The sequence below is a fragment of the Sardina pilchardus genome, chromosome 14, assembly GCF_963854185.1.
Source record: "Sardina pilchardus chromosome 14, fSarPil1.1, whole genome shotgun sequence".
In the NCBI taxonomy this organism is placed as follows: Eukaryota; Metazoa; Chordata; class Actinopteri; order Clupeiformes; family Clupeidae; genus Sardina; species Sardina pilchardus.
This window is the reverse complement of record NC_085007.1, coordinates 16728548-16749033: the sequence shown is the minus strand read 5'-3', so window position 1 is coordinate 16749033 and position 20486 is coordinate 16728548. Positions and strand designations below refer to the sequence as shown.

The 20486-nt window shown below is 41.2% G+C and overlaps 2 protein-coding genes across 4 annotated transcripts in view; one reads left to right on the top strand and one right to left on the bottom strand.

Moving 5' to 3' along the window:
* The window catches only part of syk (spleen tyrosine kinase), a 59121-nt gene that overhangs the window by 25433 nt on the left and 13202 nt on the right, over positions 1-20486 (top strand). For 2 of the 3 annotated variants that reach the window (XM_062553921.1, XM_062553919.1), the window contains exons 1-3: positions 11801-12076; positions 15262-15727; positions 18914-19074. In XM_062553921.1, the coding sequence (XP_062409905.1) occupies positions 15326-15727; positions 18914-19074 (563 nt within the window). In that variant the 5' untranslated portion in view covers positions 11801-12076; positions 15262-15325. Of the gene's footprint in view, positions 1-11800; positions 12077-15261; positions 15728-18913; positions 19075-20486 lie in introns of those variants that run through there. The other variant, XM_062553920.1, reaches the window with a different exon arrangement.
* On the bottom strand, positions 5995-7767 carry LOC134100617 (GTP-binding protein Di-Ras2). Its single transcript, XM_062553922.1, has 2 exons — positions 7670-7767; positions 5995-6611 (listed from the first exon to the last, which is right to left on the bottom strand). Exon 2 carries the CDS (start codon positions 6591-6593, stop codon positions 5997-5999), a length of 597 nt encoding a protein of 198 aa, XP_062409906.1. The 5' UTR covers positions 6594-6611; positions 7670-7767; the 3' UTR covers positions 5995-5996.

Here is a 20486-nt window from a genome sequence, read left to right as displayed (position 1 = left end):
ACGTCAAACGCCAAACAAAACCTCATGCATCAAAAACATGTCCTTGCTAGGACATTGCTAGGACTCACATAACAAGTATGCTGGACATTTCCAAAACACAGGGTAGTTAGGGGGTTGTTTTTCACCCAGGAGTTTTTTTTTTTTTTTTTGTCAGTCACTCACGTGCACAAGCAAAGGTCTCCCAATGAATACCTCACCTTTCCGCATAATGGCTTTGGGTCAAGAAGGACAGTAAGAACGTGAATCAGAGGGCCTGACGTAGGCACCCACTTACGCAACCACCCCAGCAAAAATAAATAAATAAATATACATCAAATAAATAAATAAATAAACAGATAAGAATTAAACAGCCTCAACCCGCCTGGCCTTTGCATTATTCAAATCAGATTAAATGGGGAGTGAAGGATACCGAAAATCATGGGGAGGACCGCCGGCGCTAGCTGTGATGCTAGGGTAGTTAGCCAGACTTTCACAGACTCACACCCATAACACTAACAGCTAAGGCTTGGACAATAACAAGCCAGTAGGTTTGGTCATTTAACAAAGTAAAAGTGGTGGTCGATAATCACATTGTTGTTGGGAATAAAGAAAAACATGTCTAGTGAAGAAGAGAGAAGAGTGTTGTTGTTGTTTTTTTTTAACACGGAAGAAACAAACAGTATAAATGCTCCTGTGCTTGGTGCATTGCCACTGATTTATGTTTGCAGTACTGTAATTCATGACAACGGTGTTCTGCAAATAGCTTTCCCAGGGTTATGCATTGTTCAATAGCAAAATAAATCAAATGATGCCGAGTTGAGATGTCAGTTTTCAGCACAGGAATAAATTGTGAGTGGATCGTGATTTATTCTCAAACCAAGTAAATGGGATCTCCCTGGAATAGACCTGAGTGGTATCACTTCTTTGTGGGAATATTAGAACATAATATTTTGGGCTAGAGGTCAGATTTGACAACACGGACATCCTTGAAATAACTTTGGTGCTCTCACACGTTCATACTTTATTTTCTCTTAAACCACATCTAACTGCATGAGTGGCTTTCACACACACACACACACACACACACACACACGCGCGCACACACACACACACACACACACACACACACACACACACACACACACACACACACACACACACACACACACACACACACACACACACACATAGGCTACACACATATATGCACGCACACACACACACACACACACACACACACACACACACACACACACACACACACACACACACACACACACACACACACACACACACACACACACACACAAGCCAAGCACACACATACACCACCCCCTCCAAAACTCATTCAAACCAACCCTGCAGTCTGTGTCTCTCTTCCCACTCTCACTAATCAATGTAATCAGTCTTGGAGCGTTGGTGTGTGGTCGTGATGATGTGTTGTGCAGTGCGCAGTTGGTGTGTGTGGAGATGGTGTGTTGCTGTGTACAGTTTGGTGTGTGTGTGTGTGTGTGTGTGTGTGTGGTCATGATAGTGTGTTGCTGTGTACAGTTGGTGTGTGTGGTCATGATAGTGTGTTACTGTGTACAGTTTGGTGTGTGTGGTGGTGATGTGTTTCAGTGTACTGTACAAGCTGAAGGGAACAGTTCTGGATGTTCAGTCTCAGTACACAGAGAGATAAAGAGCTGTATGACACACTCCCTCACAAAAGTGCCCCCGCACACATACACCAAATACACACATGCACACATACACACATTCATGCACCCACTCACATATACAATACACACACACACACACACACACACATATATATATAGTATATACACCCACAGATATAGACAGAGATGGTGCGTACACACACCCAGTCATACAGTACATGCGTGCGTAGGCACACACACACACACACACACACACACACACACACACACACACACACACACACACACACAGACACTCACACACTCACACACACACACACACACACACACACACACACACATGCAGACATACACACATTCATGCACCCACTCACATACTGTATACAATACACACACACACACACACACACACACACACACACACACACACACACACATATATATATAGTATATACACCCACAGATATAGACAGAGACGGTGCGTACACACACCCAGTCATACAGTACATGCGTGCGTAGGCACACACACACACACACACACACACACACACACACACACACACAGACACTCACACACTCACACACACACACACACACACACACACACACACACACACACACACACACACACACACACACACACACACACACACACACACACACACACACACGCTCATGTTCTCCATGATAAAAAGACTCATTGTGCTTTGGCAAACGCGGCCTTGCTCCTGCTCCTCTCTGGCTGCCTCTGCAAAGCTGGCAGGTGCTCCATTATGTCCTCTCAGCCACTTGAGGCCAAGCTAATGATCCTCCACTCCCTGATTACCCAGTCATATTTAACACTGCCACCATGCCTACCACCACCATGCACTTCTCTCCTCCCTTCCCCCCTCCCCCTCTCACTTCCTCTCTCTCTCTCGCTCTCATACTTTACTCTGCCTTCCACCCTCTCTCTCTCTCTCTCTCTCTCTCTGTGTTTCCCCTCCCCCTCCCTCTCTCCTTCTCTCTCTCTCTCTCCTCTCTCTTTCTCTCCCACACCATGCTCTCCTCCCACAGGTCAAATGATTAATTGAGTGTGTAAATTGGGGAGGATGCGCAAGCAAAATAAGCACATCCGGTTCCTTTGGTGATTAGGCACGTTCCTCTGTTTGATCTTGTATTAGAACCGTGGAGGCGGCCAGGGGAGACGGATGTGAGGATGGCGGTGGCTTTCTTTGGGCGCTGAAAGGGTTACCTGAACTTGACTGCTCCTGACCTGAATAAAAGCAGCTTTTCTTTTTTTCTTTCTTTCAGTCTGTTCATAGCCACAGCGCAATTTCTCTCCCTGTCATGGTTCAGTGATATCAAAAGATTGGACAGGTGATACCAATATGTGGTAAGAAAACAATAAGATATTGGATCATTTCAACCATATTGCTCTTTGCGACCAAGACATTTCTTTGTAGAAAGGGATTTTGATCTTGATCCTGTATCCAGTTTCAGAGACCTAGTCAGTTTAGAGCTGGATTACGATTAAAATGTCTTAATCTCATTACATGAATGTGAAAATCAGACTTGGCAAATCTGATTAAAATCTCAAAGATTGGATTAGATTAGATCATTTTTTCATGAGTCTCTTTCAGCCTTTCCATCCATATGCATACACCACTCAGATCGTTTGCACTCTCACCACACAAATATAGGCAGTTAAGTTAAATGCATCATTTTCTTTATTTTTTGTGATTCAATATATATATTTATATATATTTATATACAAGAAGATCCAGTATAAACTTGTAGGCACACATGATGTCTATACAGGCAATTTTCATCAAAACCAAGACTGAATAACGGTCTTTTAACAAACAAAAACCAGGCTTTTGCTATTCTCTCCTGACTCTCCCTTATTCCTTGCACATGTAACTGTTCTGTAACTCGGTGACACGTCTGTCGTTTTACTTTACTGTACATCTACTTGTAGATATAATCAGACTGCTGATTCTCTACATGATATACTTTAGAGAAAAGTTTTATTCTGTACTTCCTCAGCTTGTTATAGCTGAAGTTGTGGTAGTAATGTTTACGATTAATACATTTTAGCAGTGGACATTACTATTTCCCTACGTTAAGGATAGCCAATACAAGCTAGCTGTAGAATCTACTGCAGTATTTACTGTAGAAGTCATCGTTCTAAAATAGACACGTACGAGCTATTCCTCAAATAAACATCGGATTTGTCAACATGTATGTATATGTCAAACACAGACGTTTACACAATGAATACAGAATTGCTTAATAAAATGAAATGTTTAACATTTTGCACATAAATAAGGAAATCAACTAAACTTTACTCTTACGCATACATGACAGAGGTCTGTTTGGAATGCATATGAGAAACTGGACATGTTTGTCTGAGGAACACTGGATATTAGTACGTACGTATATGTGGAAGCATTCCTATATAAATATTTGTATTCACATTGTGTATATTTTTTGCTATGACAAAGTTTTGAGAACATCAGATCTGAACATCAAACTGTGTGCTTGGTTTTTAGGACATCAAAGAATGATCTTTGAGGCATTTTGTAACAGTATTTTGCAAGTTAAATATACTCAATCTAGTGTGGTCAAAAGAGCAAACCATAATAATACAAACGCCTCATTATGGGCTTAATCCAATTTTATATCAGGCAGAATACTGCTAATCAACTAGATTAGCAGCTTTAGCTTATGCAGATACGTAGCAGATTTGATTCATTTCCAAATGACCAATAAATAGCCAAATGATTGGTAAATATAAACACGTTATGTCAGTACGTGCAATGAGAAGTTCACAGGACAGTCAAGCTTGCACGTCAAAGCATATGTCATCCACACATTCCCAAAACAATTTTGATAAAGATGGATATTGGAAACACTGCACCATAACTGCTGGGAGATTCCACAGACAGACATCACTCAGTCCATCTCAGCATCACTCTCAAACACTCGTTCCTTGTCAGTTCACTGAAGAAAACATTGCCCAATAGAACTGACAGAATAATTAAAAAAAAACAAGACCTGATTGCAAGACAATCTGTTAGTTTTATATTGGTTCAAATAGGTTATTTAGATTGAAAAAGTTAGGTTAGGTTAGAAGTACAAAGCCTAACCAATCTTTCTGGCACAATCAGGTTAGTATTGCCACATTTTTAAATCTGTTTTATCTTTGTCATTGACATAGCATAAAGGGGGAAGGCGTTACTGTTAATTCTGGTGAGAAAAAAAGCTATTTTAACCCCGCTTGAAAGTAAAAACAATTTCAGATTGGTTAGATCCTCATAAATTTACATCTGTATTTCTGAATGTAGATCAAAAATAGCCTTTAACATAAGGCAAATAAATATAAAAATAAATACAAAAGAATCACAAAAATATAAACAACACACACAGCATTTTAGGTGTCGTTTTGGGAAATCTTAAAAGTACTGTAGCTCATCTTTACTGACAGATCAATTCCCTGGACATTCACAAGTATTGCTTTGTATAGCTCTGCTCTGCGTGAGAGATTTGTGTTTAGAACACTCTCAAGTAGAATTCATGTATCAGTCCAAATCCAAAATAAGCATTAAACCACCACAAACGATTCAGGCTACCTCTGTAAGTCAGCCATATAGCCTATGCACCACATTACCTCCTGTGATCCAAATCTGTGACATGTCCAGAAGGGAATGGATTGCTGAACAGTAAGACGTGGGTGTTGAGACCTTGCTCTGGTACAAATACACAGTCAGTGAAATTAAATCCCTTTCTGGCACAGGCTGGGGATATTAGGTTATTCAACGCATCTTCTTTGTGAGTGGTTCGGAGAGCTGGAGGAGTACTGGGGAGCACTATTAGATGTTTGGTCTTCCACTGTACAGTATTTTCTCTTTTTTTTAGCGTTATTGTTCCATTGTACAAGCGAGCCTGACAGAACCGTTTAAATGTCTCGACTTCCTTGTCTCCATGCGAAGCTACTACATGGTCGATTGTGGCATGTCCTCCTCCACCTCCCTCCTGGTGTAAACTTTAAGCATAAACAGATATATCATGATGAGTGTGAGTGTGTGTGTGTGTGTGTGTGTGTGTGTGTGTGTGTGTGTGTGTGTGTGTGTGTGTGTGTGTGTGTGTGTGTGTGTGTGTGTGTGTGTGCGTGTGTGTGTGTAGTGTATGTGTTGGTTTGTGTGGGTGGGTGCATTTGTGGGTGTTTCCTCTGGTACCACCATCAGTAAGAGTTCTAGTCTACGTCCTTGTGTAGGGATGCAGGGAAGAGGATGTTGGATTTGGACTGACCGGCCGCCCGTCCCACCTCCCCCACCCCCCATTCCACACCCCCCTCTCCACCGGGGGGCGCTCTTACATAACCACACACTTCCCCTTTAGCTTCTCTGCCTTGTTCTGCTTGTTCTTCTTGCCGTCGATCTGCAGGCTCACAGTCCGCCGCTTCTCCAGGTTGAGCAGCTCCTTAAAGAGCTCCTGGACGTTGTGGTTGGTCTTGGCCGAGGTCTCCATGAAGGCGCACTTCCACCTCTTGGACACGGCCTCGCCCGTGGGCGACTCCACCTCGCGGCCCGACGTCTCGTCGCACTTGTTGCCCACCAGCATGATGGGGATGCTCTCCACGTCCCCCTTGATCTGGACGATCTGCTCGTAGATGGGCTTGAGCTCCTCCAGCGACTGCTTGCTGGTGACGGAGTAGACCAGGATGAAGGCGTGGCCCTTGGAGATGGAGAGGCGCTGCATGGCGGGGAACTGGTGGCTGCCCGTGGTGTCGGTGATCTGCAGCGTGCAGATGCTCTTGTCGCAGCTGATCACCTGCCGGTACGTGTCCTCGATGGTGGGGATGTAGCTCTCGCGGAAGGTCCCCTTGACGAAGCGCAGCACCAGGGAGCTCTTGCCCACCCCCCCTGCGCCGAACACCACCACGCGGTAGTCATTGCTCTGTTCCGGCATAGCTCGTCTTCACAGTACCTACACAGCACAGTCAGAGAAATATCCCTGTCAGACTCTTACAACTTAGATTATATCACCTATTTGGGAATAACACATTGAACACAGCAAAATAGATTTTCATAGTCAACACAATATGACATGTGAGTAGGCTATAGGCCTAGCTATATAATGTGAAGGAAACACAACAGCTGCAGGAGGTTTCTGAACGGTCAATTGAGCAGCATACGATGAATTTTAAAACGGCAGGTCCTCCACTGTGCGCAAACGTGATGTAGACTTGCACGTGCCAGTCGGGTTGCTACGTCTGGTCGGCTGCCTGCGCGACACCTATAGGCTAGGAGTCCGGTATCCCCACCAAACTGATATTCATGGCTTGATTATCCAGCAACTGTGTTAAGCGTCATATGCTAAGTCAGCATTCTTTTAGAATGTAAGGGAGGGCAAAACAACGGGTGACAACGAGATTTTAAAAATTTCCTCCCACTCGTCTCGCGCTGGTTCATGGGATTCTATCACTTTCTGCGTCGACAAAACTACACATCCGATTGGGTTAATAATAACTAAATTCGAAATTCCAATTATAGATGATACAGATGAGAAGGTCACGAACGCATCATGACATCCTGGTACAAGAATATCGCTCATTCAAGCACACAAGGTGAGTGTCAAGATTAAAAATATAACTTTAAGTAAATCAAAGTAGTTTATATTGCATTAATGACCTAATCTACCCCTAAATAGAGCATAGTATGGGCTATAGGGGAAATTGTTTTCATTGGGTTGGAACTCCTCGTTTGAATCTGTGATGTTCGATATTCGGATGGGAGGCAGGATTCAGGCAAGATGCATGACGATAAAAAAAAGAAAAGAAAAATACAATGTGAATTGGCCATATCAAAAGAAGTTATTACTCCTGTGGTTGTTTGCATATTACTACATTATTTCAATTTAAATGAATAGATCAAATGAATTATTTATCTCTACACTGACCAAGATCACACGAAAAAGGGGCAACATAGTCTGTGGAAAAAATGAAACATCACAAAACGGCTATAAATAAAAGTCGTCCTACTTACGAAAATAAAAATGCTTTCGACGAAATGACACTTCAGATCCCTGATGTCATATTGTGCCAAGTGATTCCAGGATTCGCTAGCACCTGTCTCTTCCCTTGCGCTCAAGTCTGCAATGCCTCTAAAAACCCATTGGAGCTCCGACTCCAATATTTAAAGGCACAGCCCCTCGGAAGAGGCAAAATGCGTCCCTTCGAGGCTCCTCTCTGATGACGTAAGGGAGGAATCTCATGGCTTTGCAACGCCCATCTAGCTGCAACTAACTATAAGCATCAACAAAGGCTGACACCTCTGGGTCTTCTCCGAAAAACCCTATCTGCATATCGCCTTAGTGGGAGAAATGTCACCCGTCCATAATGCATTCGCAACTTGCTCTTTATATCAATCAAATTCCTTTCGCAGAGGTCGTTTTTCATGTCCAGTAAAAGCAGCCATCAACGCGTGACATCACTGTTGACATTTAGGATGAATTTTATCTGCTCTCGTTGTGAAACACCTGGCTGTGATGAGCTACCCGTGTTCCCCACACAGTAATCATTATACAGTAAAGCAGCGCTATGGTGAATTCAATCTGGTTGGTTGTGTATTTAATGTTTTATAAGACCCTTAGCCATTTATGTATGCCAGGATACATTTGATTTGTTTGGGAAATGTAGTAGGTTATTGAAAGTGTCTCAGGCTGTAGATCTTGCTTTGCTAAATCTCCACCTACCATCAATCTTTCCAGATTCACACTCTGACCATGAGGTAATTTTAAAATAAATGATTAAGGTCCGTATACTGGTAGAAGCTCCCAATTGTTTATTTAGCACAGTAGTAATTTTAAAAGTGCATAGGTACCACCATAGCAGTAGTCATTAACTGTGCCAGCAATATTGTTCTGTTGTTTGTTTTAGTGCACTCTGTAATATTGGCAAATTTACACATTGAGCAATATGAGTTCATCCATCACATCACACCATCAGATATTTTCACGTGTTTAATACCTTTTGCTGTATTTCCTCATTTTTGCCAGTAAATTGTGCTGTGCATGTGGCTGTGTGGTTTACGAGAAGCAGAGTCTGTTTGTATGTTGCACTCTTTGTATATATATGTGTGTGTGTGTGTGTGTGTGTGTGTGTGTGTGTGTGTGTGTGTGTGTGTGTGTGTGTGGGTGGGTGGGTGGGTGTATTTGTCCATGCATGGTGGGTGGTTTTCGTCATGCACCTGTTCAGCCTGTCTCTTTTGCTGCCAGGGTGTTTTACCTTATCGTGTTAAATATTATTGTGACACTAAATGTGTTCTATGGACATTAGTGTGTTTATTTGTTTATGCAAGTAGTAATAACATAAAACAGCTGTTTTAGGAATTACATATAATATATTGCAAAAAAAAAGCATCAGCCAAATGTAATGTAACATAATAAAGTGTTTTTGTAGATCGTGTGCAGGAAGATTATGGCTAGAACCAATCACCATCCAACATCACAACAGGCTGGCTGCCACATCACCTTTTCAGGTGTGATTTGAATTTTTAACATTCAGTGCTATGAGTAAATTGGCATCAGTGACGCAACACTAAACATCTTCTGAGCATGAGCCAGTGGATCTTGCGTAGTTGGTGGCCTAGGTAACTCCAGACTTCCAAACACTGAGAGTCTACTCCTGTTCGTAACAGGACAGAACAGAACTTTAGCACTGTGCAAAGTTCTGGTCATCAGGACGTCTAGTGCATACTGTAATTCAACAGCATATCAAAAATCAACCTATTATGAAATCATCCACTTTGTCAACCAGTGATGTGTTTTTTTGTAGTTTTGAATGCCAGCTTAAAATGACAGAGTAGTAGTAGAGGGAATCCCCATGTTGGCCTCCTTCCTGAAATAGCATGTCTTTTGAAGCAGTACTGATGATGACAGGCATTTCACAGACACATTTCGGGGAAAGAAGAGGTCACATGAGCCATATGTTGTTCATAGGCTTTTGGATAATCAGTGTGTACACAAACACACGCGCACACACACGCGCGTGTGCGCACGTACACACACACACACACACACACACACACACACACACACACACACACACACACACACACACACACACACACACACACACACGCACACAGAGAGACACACAAGATATTTACTGATATACTAGGAAAGATGGAACAAGAGGACAAGTGGAAAGTCCTCAGGAATGAGCTTACTGGATGTTGTTGCACTATTGTGACCTCTACTGGTCGTTAGTGGGACTACAGTTTGGGCTTGTGTCGGGTACGATGAGCAGAGGAGCCACCGTCTGCGCTTGCACCTGGTGGACAAAAATGGCTTCCTGTCTCTCTCACCTCAAAACCTGAGCCCCAAGCTCTCTAAAAATAGTGAGAGTTGACAGAGTTTGTGAAAGGCTTTCTTTACCCAGAGAGAGATGAAAAAGAAAAATAGAGCATGGGAAGCCTCAAAAGACACCGTGTTGCGCCACTGACTAAAGAGTTTCCATTTACAGTATGGCTTCTTCTCTCATCCGCTGCATGAGGTCTCATGTTTGACCTAAATGTCAAATATGAAGTTTTGATTTTTTTGCATATTTTGGTCAAGTACTAGTACATGTAATGTTGCGGCACACATATGTGCTTTTCCAGTGATGAGGCTCATGCACTATAGTTTTCAAAATTAGATAAATATGTTTAAGAACAGATATTTTTTCTGCAGGGTATTCTTGTGTTATATTCTTCATGTTTTACATTATTCTGTGTCACGGGAATCCCTTTAGGGATGTTAGATCAGAGGTTGATGTTAACCATTATTGAATTGGATGTAATTAAATAAATGTGTATCATCCAGTAATGGGCTTACATAAAACAACCTGTCGTACACCTTGTTGTAAATCCTGTGCACTTGGTGCAGTTTAGTTCATTTAGATGGTACACAGCGTGCAAGTGTATTTTGATCAAATTTAACATCACACCCCAGTTTTACCCCAAATCTTACCTCCAGCAGCAGCAAACACTATCTCATAGTTTTCTCAGCAGTCATTTTGTCAGCATCACGTGGTTTATGGGAAATAATTGTTGTTGTGAGGGTGATAGTGGGTCTTTGTACTTTGGTACCATTCGTACACTGAGAATAGATTTATTAACAATCTGAACTTTGAATGAATGTGTAAAGGGGAAGAGGTGTTGTTGCATAAGGAGAATGGAAGGGTGTGAAATGTTGACAGGATGATTTGAATGATGTTACTTTTCTGAGCAGAAGTAGAACTCTCTGCGGAGAAGGTTACTGTATGTTCAGCCCTCACGTAACCCCATGTAACCCGCCCCCCCAACAAACAGTACACACACACACACACACACACACACACACACACACACACACACACACACACAAACACACACGCATCTTGTGTTATTACAGTAGCTGTCACACATGAATGCTTACAACCAAACAAGACAACTGGCTCCATTCACACAATGTGATCATATGTACAGTACATACAACACAAGTAGTTACAGACACACTCACACACACACACACACACACACACACACACACACACACACACACACACACACACACACACACACACACACGCAAAGACCAGTTTTTCAGCAGGGTTGTCACCCATATTTTCTGGGCCTTCAGAGACCTTGTCTGGATGCTGACAAATGTCAATGATTTGAAATCTCAATGTTGTTTCAATAATGAAATGGTCTTTAGAAATGGCAGCCAGTGTATCAGATGTTACTGTATGAAAGAAACCAGAGAGATTATGCCATATATGCCGGAGGTATAATCACTTTGCAGAAAAAAAGACATAGTTGATTTCTATAACAGGACAACAGCATAGACACAATTAGTAATAGTACATACATTTCCCTGGACTCTTGGCATGCTTAGTAGTTCTACTGTAGATGACACAAAGACCTAGATGGTAGCCTATATGTCATAAAGCTTTGCCATATGGAGTAATTAGGTGCGTACAGACCTGTGGGATGTCCAGTATAACCATGAATACTGCCCCGAGTTGCATTTCTATGGCTTGGTTTCCGAGGTGGGTGAAAAAAGGGAAGTTTTATTTCTTTTTTTTTTTTTTTTCGAGGAAGTAACTGAAAATGAGATGAAATGAGGAAGCTGGCCAACACTTCCACGTAGCACCCTAAGTGTTCGCTTGAAACCAGGGACAGGCACATACACACACACGCATAGAGTATATGTACAGAGACCCAAAACTGTGAATTCATTAGTCTTTGTTCTTCTTTCTCTTGGTGTCTCTTGGCCTGTGAGACTCACCCTCAGACAGTTAGCACGTCCTACTGTTGAAACGTTTGAAATATCCAGAGTACTTGACCACATCATTTCCTGTACAGCTAGCAGTTGAAGATGGTAGCTTCTATGAGCGGTCATAGGCTGCAGTAGGACTGAGACAGTTCCTGGTAAGTTACATTTCTAACTTCATTTTTTTTATTTATACGCGGTTTCAGAGAATTATTTAATTTAAATACATCTACGTATATACGATGGTCTATCTTTGCCAATTACTGAAAAGTTATATAGTTAATAATTATAAAAGATTTCAGCCTTGCAGTGTTACATAAATGGGTGGAGCAGATTGACAGGGTGTTTCTTCACACTGTCATTATTTATAATTAAGCGGCTTTTCAGATGTTGAAGTAATTTATTCATTTAGACCCATGTATTTTTTTAATGATTATTAATTTATTTGTTTCTTTAATGTGGAATGTGATGTCTGGTAAACTCTGTAATGCTTCAGATTGCGAAGGCCTAATGTTGTGGCCTGCTGATGCAGGAGTCATGTAATTTACTGTCAGTAAGTTTTGGCTGTCAGTAAGAGTCTAATGTTATTGATAGAATTCTTCTTTCTTTTAATATGACTGACCAGGATATATATCCGAAAATGTATATGAATTTGTCACACTACGGCTAGAATTAGTACGGCTAATTGTTGCATGAAAAATATTCAAGTTTGCAGTATAATTGCATCTCAGTTTAGCCTATTGTCAGTAGTTGCCTTTTGTTTAATTGTTGGCGTCTCATTGTTCAAATCCTATGAGTGTTTGAAGACCAGAGAAAAACATGGTCAAGTTATGTTGCTGTCAGTCATTTAGACCAAATAGATTCACTGGTATTGAGGCCAAAAACAGACATCTTTATTTTTGTTAAATTGTTATATAAATGTTTCACTTAGCTCTATTTATCTCTGTAGAATGAGACCAAGTGTTTGTCATTTTGTGCTGTTGTCAGTGCGTAATTTAACTTATTTTAGGCTATTGATCACATAATGTTTAAGTTACTGCAACAATAATACTAATGATAATTTCTATATTTATTTATTTACTTTACTTTACTTAATATGATATCAGCCACGCTCTCTGTTTCATGTTATCCTAAAAGTAAGATCAAAGAGTTTTTTTTTCTATTCACTTGTACAGTACTTAGTGAGCAGCAGTTGCTGTGTGCATGCCTAGAAAAAATACCCCTCAAAAATCCATGTTTTCATCTCATCCATTCAGTGGAGATTCAGAAGAACAACTGTGTGATCTACTATATTTACATTCAGACAACCTTTGCAGCAGTTTTCAGGATTTTGGCTGAAGTCTTGACGTCTGTAATTCACACGCTCTGTTTGACCAAGATTCAGTGCCATATGTTGGCAACCCTCTCTTGTGCTTCAGGTGAAAATGTGCTCCATGGTACATTTGCTGTCTCCGTGGCCATGGTTGCCATAACAATGACCTTTCTTACCAGAAAGAGTCTGGCCTCCTTTTTTCTGCAAGCTTCTGTGGTTTCCTTGCATGTTCTTGACTATATGTATATTTAGATCCATGGTCGTTCCTGTCTTGCTATAGGTGTTTTGAAGTAGGTCTTTGTGAGAGGCCAACACACTATGGTGGGCTACATTCAAGATGAAAGATTTTAGGACAACAGGATGTCTGTTGTACAGTTTTTGGCACCTTTTTTTTTTCTTTTTGCGTTCTGTTAGCACTGTCGTTTTCACATACAGTATTGTTGTTACTAGCAGCATGTTCTTCAATTTAGTGTACTACAATTTCATTGAAAAAAATAGAATAGGTTTCTCTAAACTGTACAGATTCCATTAAACACATACTGTAGGTACAATTATGACTTTGTGGGATGGCAATAGTTATTTAGAATGGGAGTAATTTCATGAACATGTTGTTTCACATTGCTAGAAATTCCTTAATTCCTAAGCTATTGTCGCCAAAATGTTAATGTAACATAATTTGATAGGTTGTATTGTGTATGTCATGTATTTTTATATAAGTATTGTCCTTTCTTGTGTATGACATCACAGAATATGGCTCATCATCACTTTCTATTTTTAGACCAAATACGTTTTTTTTCCAAGATATTTTGGGAGAGCATGTAAGTTTCACTATGTCAGCTCCACTGGAAAATCTGTGTCATTTTTTTTTTTTTTAAAGGAGACCCAAACTTGCTGTCATATGCATTTAGCCTACTATTGCGTAACATTTATGAGTGACACAGGGCTGCAATTTTCCTGTCACTCACTAACCTGGAAGTAATAATTTAATAAAAGAAAGATGAAGTGTAACGGTCAAACAAATGAAAAAGAAACAGATGAAAAGATTTGGATGGATGCTTGACATCCTGTGGCAATGCATTGTGCATCTGAAGTGCATCTGAAGTGTGTTTGAAGTGATTGCGCATTTGAGAAACACTGGTGTTTATTTTAACTCTTAGGTTGAGTAGTCTCAATCACACATGGGCAGCCTACAGTACATGTACTCAGGCACGCAGCAAATTGAAAAAAAAAGAGTCGCAAAATATGTTTTCAAGATGTCTTTCAAGCAGCAAGAAGATTATTGCAGAAATCAGGAAGATCTTGTAGCTGCATTTTCACATCACACTGCCCAGTTTAGAAATAGCATACTGACACTTCAAGCTCAGGTTCACCGAGGTATACCACATACAGTACTGCACTCACATACTGAGCAAAATATATTCTACCAACTGTTATATGTATATTCAGAGAGAGAGAGAGGGGGTACTTTTTGTTTATTCTCATACTATACTGCAATGCAGTGCTCAGCTGTCAGTGTCAGCTAAACAAACACATTTATATCTTAGTAATTAATAGTTGTAAAGTAGTTTCAGTCCATTTTGACTAATTTTCAGTCATCATTAGGTTTCATCCAGTGTGGTGACACTGTAACAAACATCATCAAAACTGTTTGGAATTATTCATAAATGAATGAGTTTGCTGTGCAGTCTTGGCCACCGAGGGTTGAGATCGACTCTTCGACCTGTATCAGCTCATTCCCTCTCACATTCACAGTAAAAGAAAGCTAATAGTGAAACAGTCTCTATTTAAATGAGTTGAGTTGATTTAAATGAAATAAAGGGTCCCTAGATTAAAAAAAAAAAGTGATGTGAGCCTTTCCCAGGAGGTGTAGTCTCCTCCAGTGCAACAACAGATAAGATGTGCCATTTTCTTTTTCTGAGCAGGACTGTTCAACTTCCTGTCGTCAGAAGTCACCAAAGTACAGTTCGCCTCTTTGAGGGGATTCGTGCGTTGAGTTGTGTCTCACCGTTCGTTGCTGTCTGTGTTCCTCAGGAGGCCGGTGAACGATTCATTGCGTGCCAGCTTGAGAGAGCGAAAAGGTTGTACGGCACAAGCGATGGCGGACAAGGTGAACAAGCTGCCGTACTTCTACGGCAACATCACCCGCGAGGACGCGGAGGGCTACCTGAAGCAGGGCGGCATGGGCGACGGCCTCTACCTGCTGCGCCAGAGCCGCAACTACCTGGGCGGCTTCGCCCTGTCGGTGGCCTACGGCCGGCAGGTGTACCACTACACCATCGAGAGGGAGCTGAACGACACGTACGCCATCGCCGGCGGGAAGTCGCACCGTAACCCGGTGGATGTGATCGACTACCACGCGCAGGAAGCCGACGGCCTCATCTGCCTGCTCAAGAAGCCCATGAACCGGCCCAAGGGCATGGAGCCCAAGGTGGGGGCCTTCGAGGACCTCAAGGAGAAGCTGATCCGGCAGTACGTGAAGCAGACGTGGAACCTGCAGGTAAGACAACGGGGGTTTACTGCTAAAGCGATGCAAAAAGACACCGAAAATGACACACACACACACACACACACTCTTCGACTACCCACCTATCCCAAGTCTACAGTATGTGTATGTGTGTGTGTGTGTGTGTGTGTGTGTGTGTGTGTGTGTGTGTGTGTTGTTGAGCTACACAGTTGCAGTTCCAAGTGGTATGGTTCCAAATGAACCATGATTTATGCATTTTGCACTTTGTTATGTATTTTGATTTCAAAAGTTCTTTTTTTCATATGTATTAACATTGCAATGGCAGAGTAAGCACCAAAGCAGATAATTGCAATATAATCTTCTTTAGAGTGACCGCTGTTATGATGAAATCCTACTTCATGAAAAGCGACTTCATTAGATTTGACCTCATGGATTTGACCCTTGCGCTACATGTGTACTTCTTGACCTCAGAGTCTGTTCTGCATATATGGTTACAAATGCGAGGGGCCAGTCATGAATGTGTTGATTTTACACGTCACCGGAGTTAGAAACAGAGTGCTAGTGTGTGTGTGTGTGTGTGTGTGTGGTGCAACTGTGCGTAGGCAGGGGCTCTGTTAAGTGTGGTGTGTTTGTCTGTAGCCAGCAGCCCGAGCCTTTGATTTGCGTGCCGAGGGGTTTGTGGGAGTACATCTCACGGCCGAAAAACATAACTATTCAAGTCAACACCACAACCGTAACAGTAAAAAAAGGTGTCTGATTCACGCCTACACTAAACTGAGTTTTCTGCAGAACACTGCAGCAGGTAATTTGACAGGATGATGGGGGTCTGATCCTGAGCATAATACTAAGACAAAGATGAGCATCCTACAGTACCTTAGTCACCAGCTCTGCTCAATGTGTCGGCTAGAACTAAAAAAGTTCTGATGCTGAAAAAAAAATTACCACTGTGTTGAAACATCAGTTTGCATTCAGTTACTAGAACTAGACTGTTGTATTCCTTGGTTAAGTTTATGTGTAGGTTTATGTGTAGGTTATTATTATTGTATGGGCTTATTCATACTCTACTCAAGCAAGTTTGACTGAGGAATGATACAGGAGGACATTGTAATTACTTGGTGGGAAAAATTAGTTTATTATCTCATCTCATAACAGCGAGGATAACATGTAATGACTTAAAGTAAAATTAAGCTGAAAATATAAACTTGAAAAGGAACCATTCCAGAGAAAAGGATGCATGATATGCATTTGATATGTACACATATGATATGATGTACACATATGATATGTTTGCAGTTCTAGCAACAGCAGACTAATTTTGTAATGCACCTTTTCCATCTGTTTATGCATTCATACTATGGCTATGAGAAGCTTCATTGAGTACCGAGTATATTCGGTTTTATTAACTCAATCAGCTTATAGCCTCAAGTCTGATGTGGAGCAACTAAATGGTTTTGTGGTGATGGCTAAATTTATATGAGCCAGTTTCAGTCTCTTCAGGTTGCTAATGTTTCGTTATTGATGCAGCTTTGCTGAGATACTGAAATAAAAACCTGATATTAAAAGTATCCCAATAATAAAGTATATTATGTTGAGATGAGGATGTAAAAGAGACGGTAGCCAGTCCCCGAGCTGGTGGATTGTATGGCATAAGACTCTCTCTCCATACAGTGTCCAGCGCTTGTCTTTTTGGTGTGTGTGTGTGTGTGTGTGTGTGTGTGTGTGTGTGTGTGTGTGTGTGTGTGTGTGTGTGTGTGTGTGTGTGTGTGTGTGTGTTTGTCTTATATAGGGACATTCATTTTTGAAGGGAACATTTCTGTGTCCCTTTTAAAGAACCGGCATTAATCTTTAGTATGCCATCACACTCTGTCAGTATTCATTTTGACAAGAATTTTCATTTTGTTTTTAGTCTTAGTCGCAATCACTGAAGACTGCAGTCGATTTAAAGACATATTTGAGTCTTTTGAATTGTTTTAGATAAGATTTTGTCAACAGAACACATTTTAGTCTAATTTTAGTCAGTGTTTCTCAGCCTCATCTAAAAGCATCCACAGTAAGTATTTGTAAAGCCTACTGAGTTCATGATCAGACTCTGTAGACCACTCCAATAATCAGGATAGACTAAAGTGACCCAACAGTATTATATATCATTATGATAAAAGTGTCAATTATGTGTTTGGTGACACTTCCAAACGTCTATGCTTTCACTTACATGTCCTGCAAGTCATACTGTAAGAGGGCAGTGACAGATTTGATCTGTGGGCTACATAGCTTATGAAAATAGGTTAAATGAACTAATGAAGTTAGCAGCTCTATGAGGTGGATTCTGCTTACGAAGGAGCTGATTAACTGACTAACATTTACCTACTTTTATAACATTTTTTGACCCCATTTTGATATCACAAAATGTTGGTGACCCCAATCATTTGCGTGTAGCGAGAAAGACCGCAACTCATCTCTGTCTGCTGTAACATCCAGACATGAGCGGTACTTTGATTTTCCCCAAATGTCCTTGCACATCTGGCTGTTTAGCTTTGTTTTGAACACTGATCAAGCATGGTTCCATCAATCAAACATTTCATGTGGGCTGTCTAAGTTTATCTTTACTTAGCTAAATTATGATAAAGGATCTGTTACTTAACGTGGATATCACTGTAATATAAGTTTTTTATTTAGTCTATGTGGAATTGTATGTAGTGACGTAGTCAATTTTAAGATATCTTAGCCGACCTTGTTTGGATTTCAGGCGACCCCACACCCCAAGTTTGAGAAACGATGTGTTAAATATTTAACTGGGCAGACACAGCGAATGGTGCGTCCTCAAATGTTGTTTCTAGTTGGTAGTATTTATCCACACTCCATATTTATCTGGAGCAATGTACTCTTTTTTTCCGACATAACATAACACAATTTGGCCATAGATCATCTCGTCTGGATTTTATATTATCTTGTGAAGTTGAGGAACTCATCCTTAGTAACGTACCAGTAGCTCTTGCAAGGAGCTTGCAGGTAGGCATAAACTGGCATTTGGATGGGCAAGCACTGAACTGGAACAATCCATCCAATGAAAATGATCCAAGTTCCAACACAACGTGTAGTGTTTTATACTGTGATTTATGTGGAAAATAAAGCACGTTGTTGTTAAAATTTATTTCATTGTTTTGTTACAATGTAGTCATTGTGTGTGTGTGTGTGTGTGTGTGTGTGTGTTTGTGTGTGTAGGACCATGCTTTAGAGCAGGCCATCATCAGCCAGCGGCCCCAGCTGGAGAAGCTTATCGCCACCACAGCCCATGAGAAGATGCCCTGGTTCCATGGCACCATCACACGCGATGACTCGGAGCCACGCCTGCTCAAAAGCCCGCGCACCAACGGCAAGTTCTTGTAAGTGTCTCTCTCTCTCTCCCTTACGGCATCTCACCTCACTATTTCAAACACCATACATGTGAGAGTTTTTGTGGTACATCAGTGGCCGTGTAAGTGAAAGCGAGCATTTCTAAACAATATGTTCTCAGAGCACCGTATGCATAGTCCAGTCAGAACCACTCGTGTCTACAGTAATCTCCTGTGTAAGCCACATTGTGTATAAGCCGCAGGACAGTGTTTTATGCAAGTTAAAAGAAACAAAAGCATATTAACTGCCCCCGTGTATTAACCTCATAGCTGAAGAAATTTAGCCAAATCCGCCGCGGCCAATTGTTGGGAAATTGCGGTAACAAGAATGTTCAATATATTAAAGATTTGAGCAACAATGGTTATCTTTAGATGTTTGACTCTGTTCAGTGGGACATTGATGCTCATTAAGTAAGTGTCGTGTGTGTAAAACCCCATTGACATGTGCTGCAATTTGCTCGTTTCCCGTCTCTAGTCTCCTCAAAAGTTGAAATTATCTGAACTTTCAAAGTTTTTCCGGTGTTTATGTCACGTGTAATGACTGAATTACATTAATATTACGTGCTAGTTACTCGCAGTCTGAACTAGGATTAAGTGTGTCATATAATGCCTTTCACAGCCTCTAATGACTTAAAATTACTTACGTAAAATACGTATAAGAAGACACACACAACCAGGGCAAAGTAAAGTATGTTACCTTTTATGAATGCAATAAAATGTGACAAAGACAAGGAGACATGCAGCACGAGTAGTATTTGAACAAAGTGAACATAGTCTTTTCTGTTTATGAAAAAGAACAGAGTTGGTACTGGGATGGAAGCAGGTACTAGGACCGCTTTTGTTCAGAGAGCGACTGTGGTTGGAGCTGTAGAATCAGCAGAGCATCAGCTGAGGTGCTAGGCGGACTACCGTGGCCTGAACTTTAGCTAAATTTGATGTGCAGAGTAATGCACAGTATTATGTGTGGGAATTGTTATTGCTCAGTTACATCTAATGCCTTGTTTATGATGGGTTTAACATATATCCTCAAGACAATGAAAGGGCCTGATGGACCTCTTTATAAGCATGCTGTTGCAGACCCCAGTCAGTCACACTATATTGTGTTGCTGCTCACCCTGTGGTTTCCGCATTGTGCACATGCAAAACACTTCCTGTAGTGACCTTGAGCGAGGGTAGGTGGGGAAAAATGGTTTACAGGGACAGTGCGGCAGTTCCACTCTCACATCTGAAAGCAATCTCATTGTGCCAAAATGCGTGAGTGGGTGGATGAGTTGTGGAGGTGGTTCTCTGTAATTTGGTGCGCGGGAGATTTATTTACATAGCCAGCCTATTTGAACTTTATCTCTTATTTTCTCTTTGAGGGTCTGAAGGAAGTTAAAATTCCCATAATTTGTGTAGGAAGT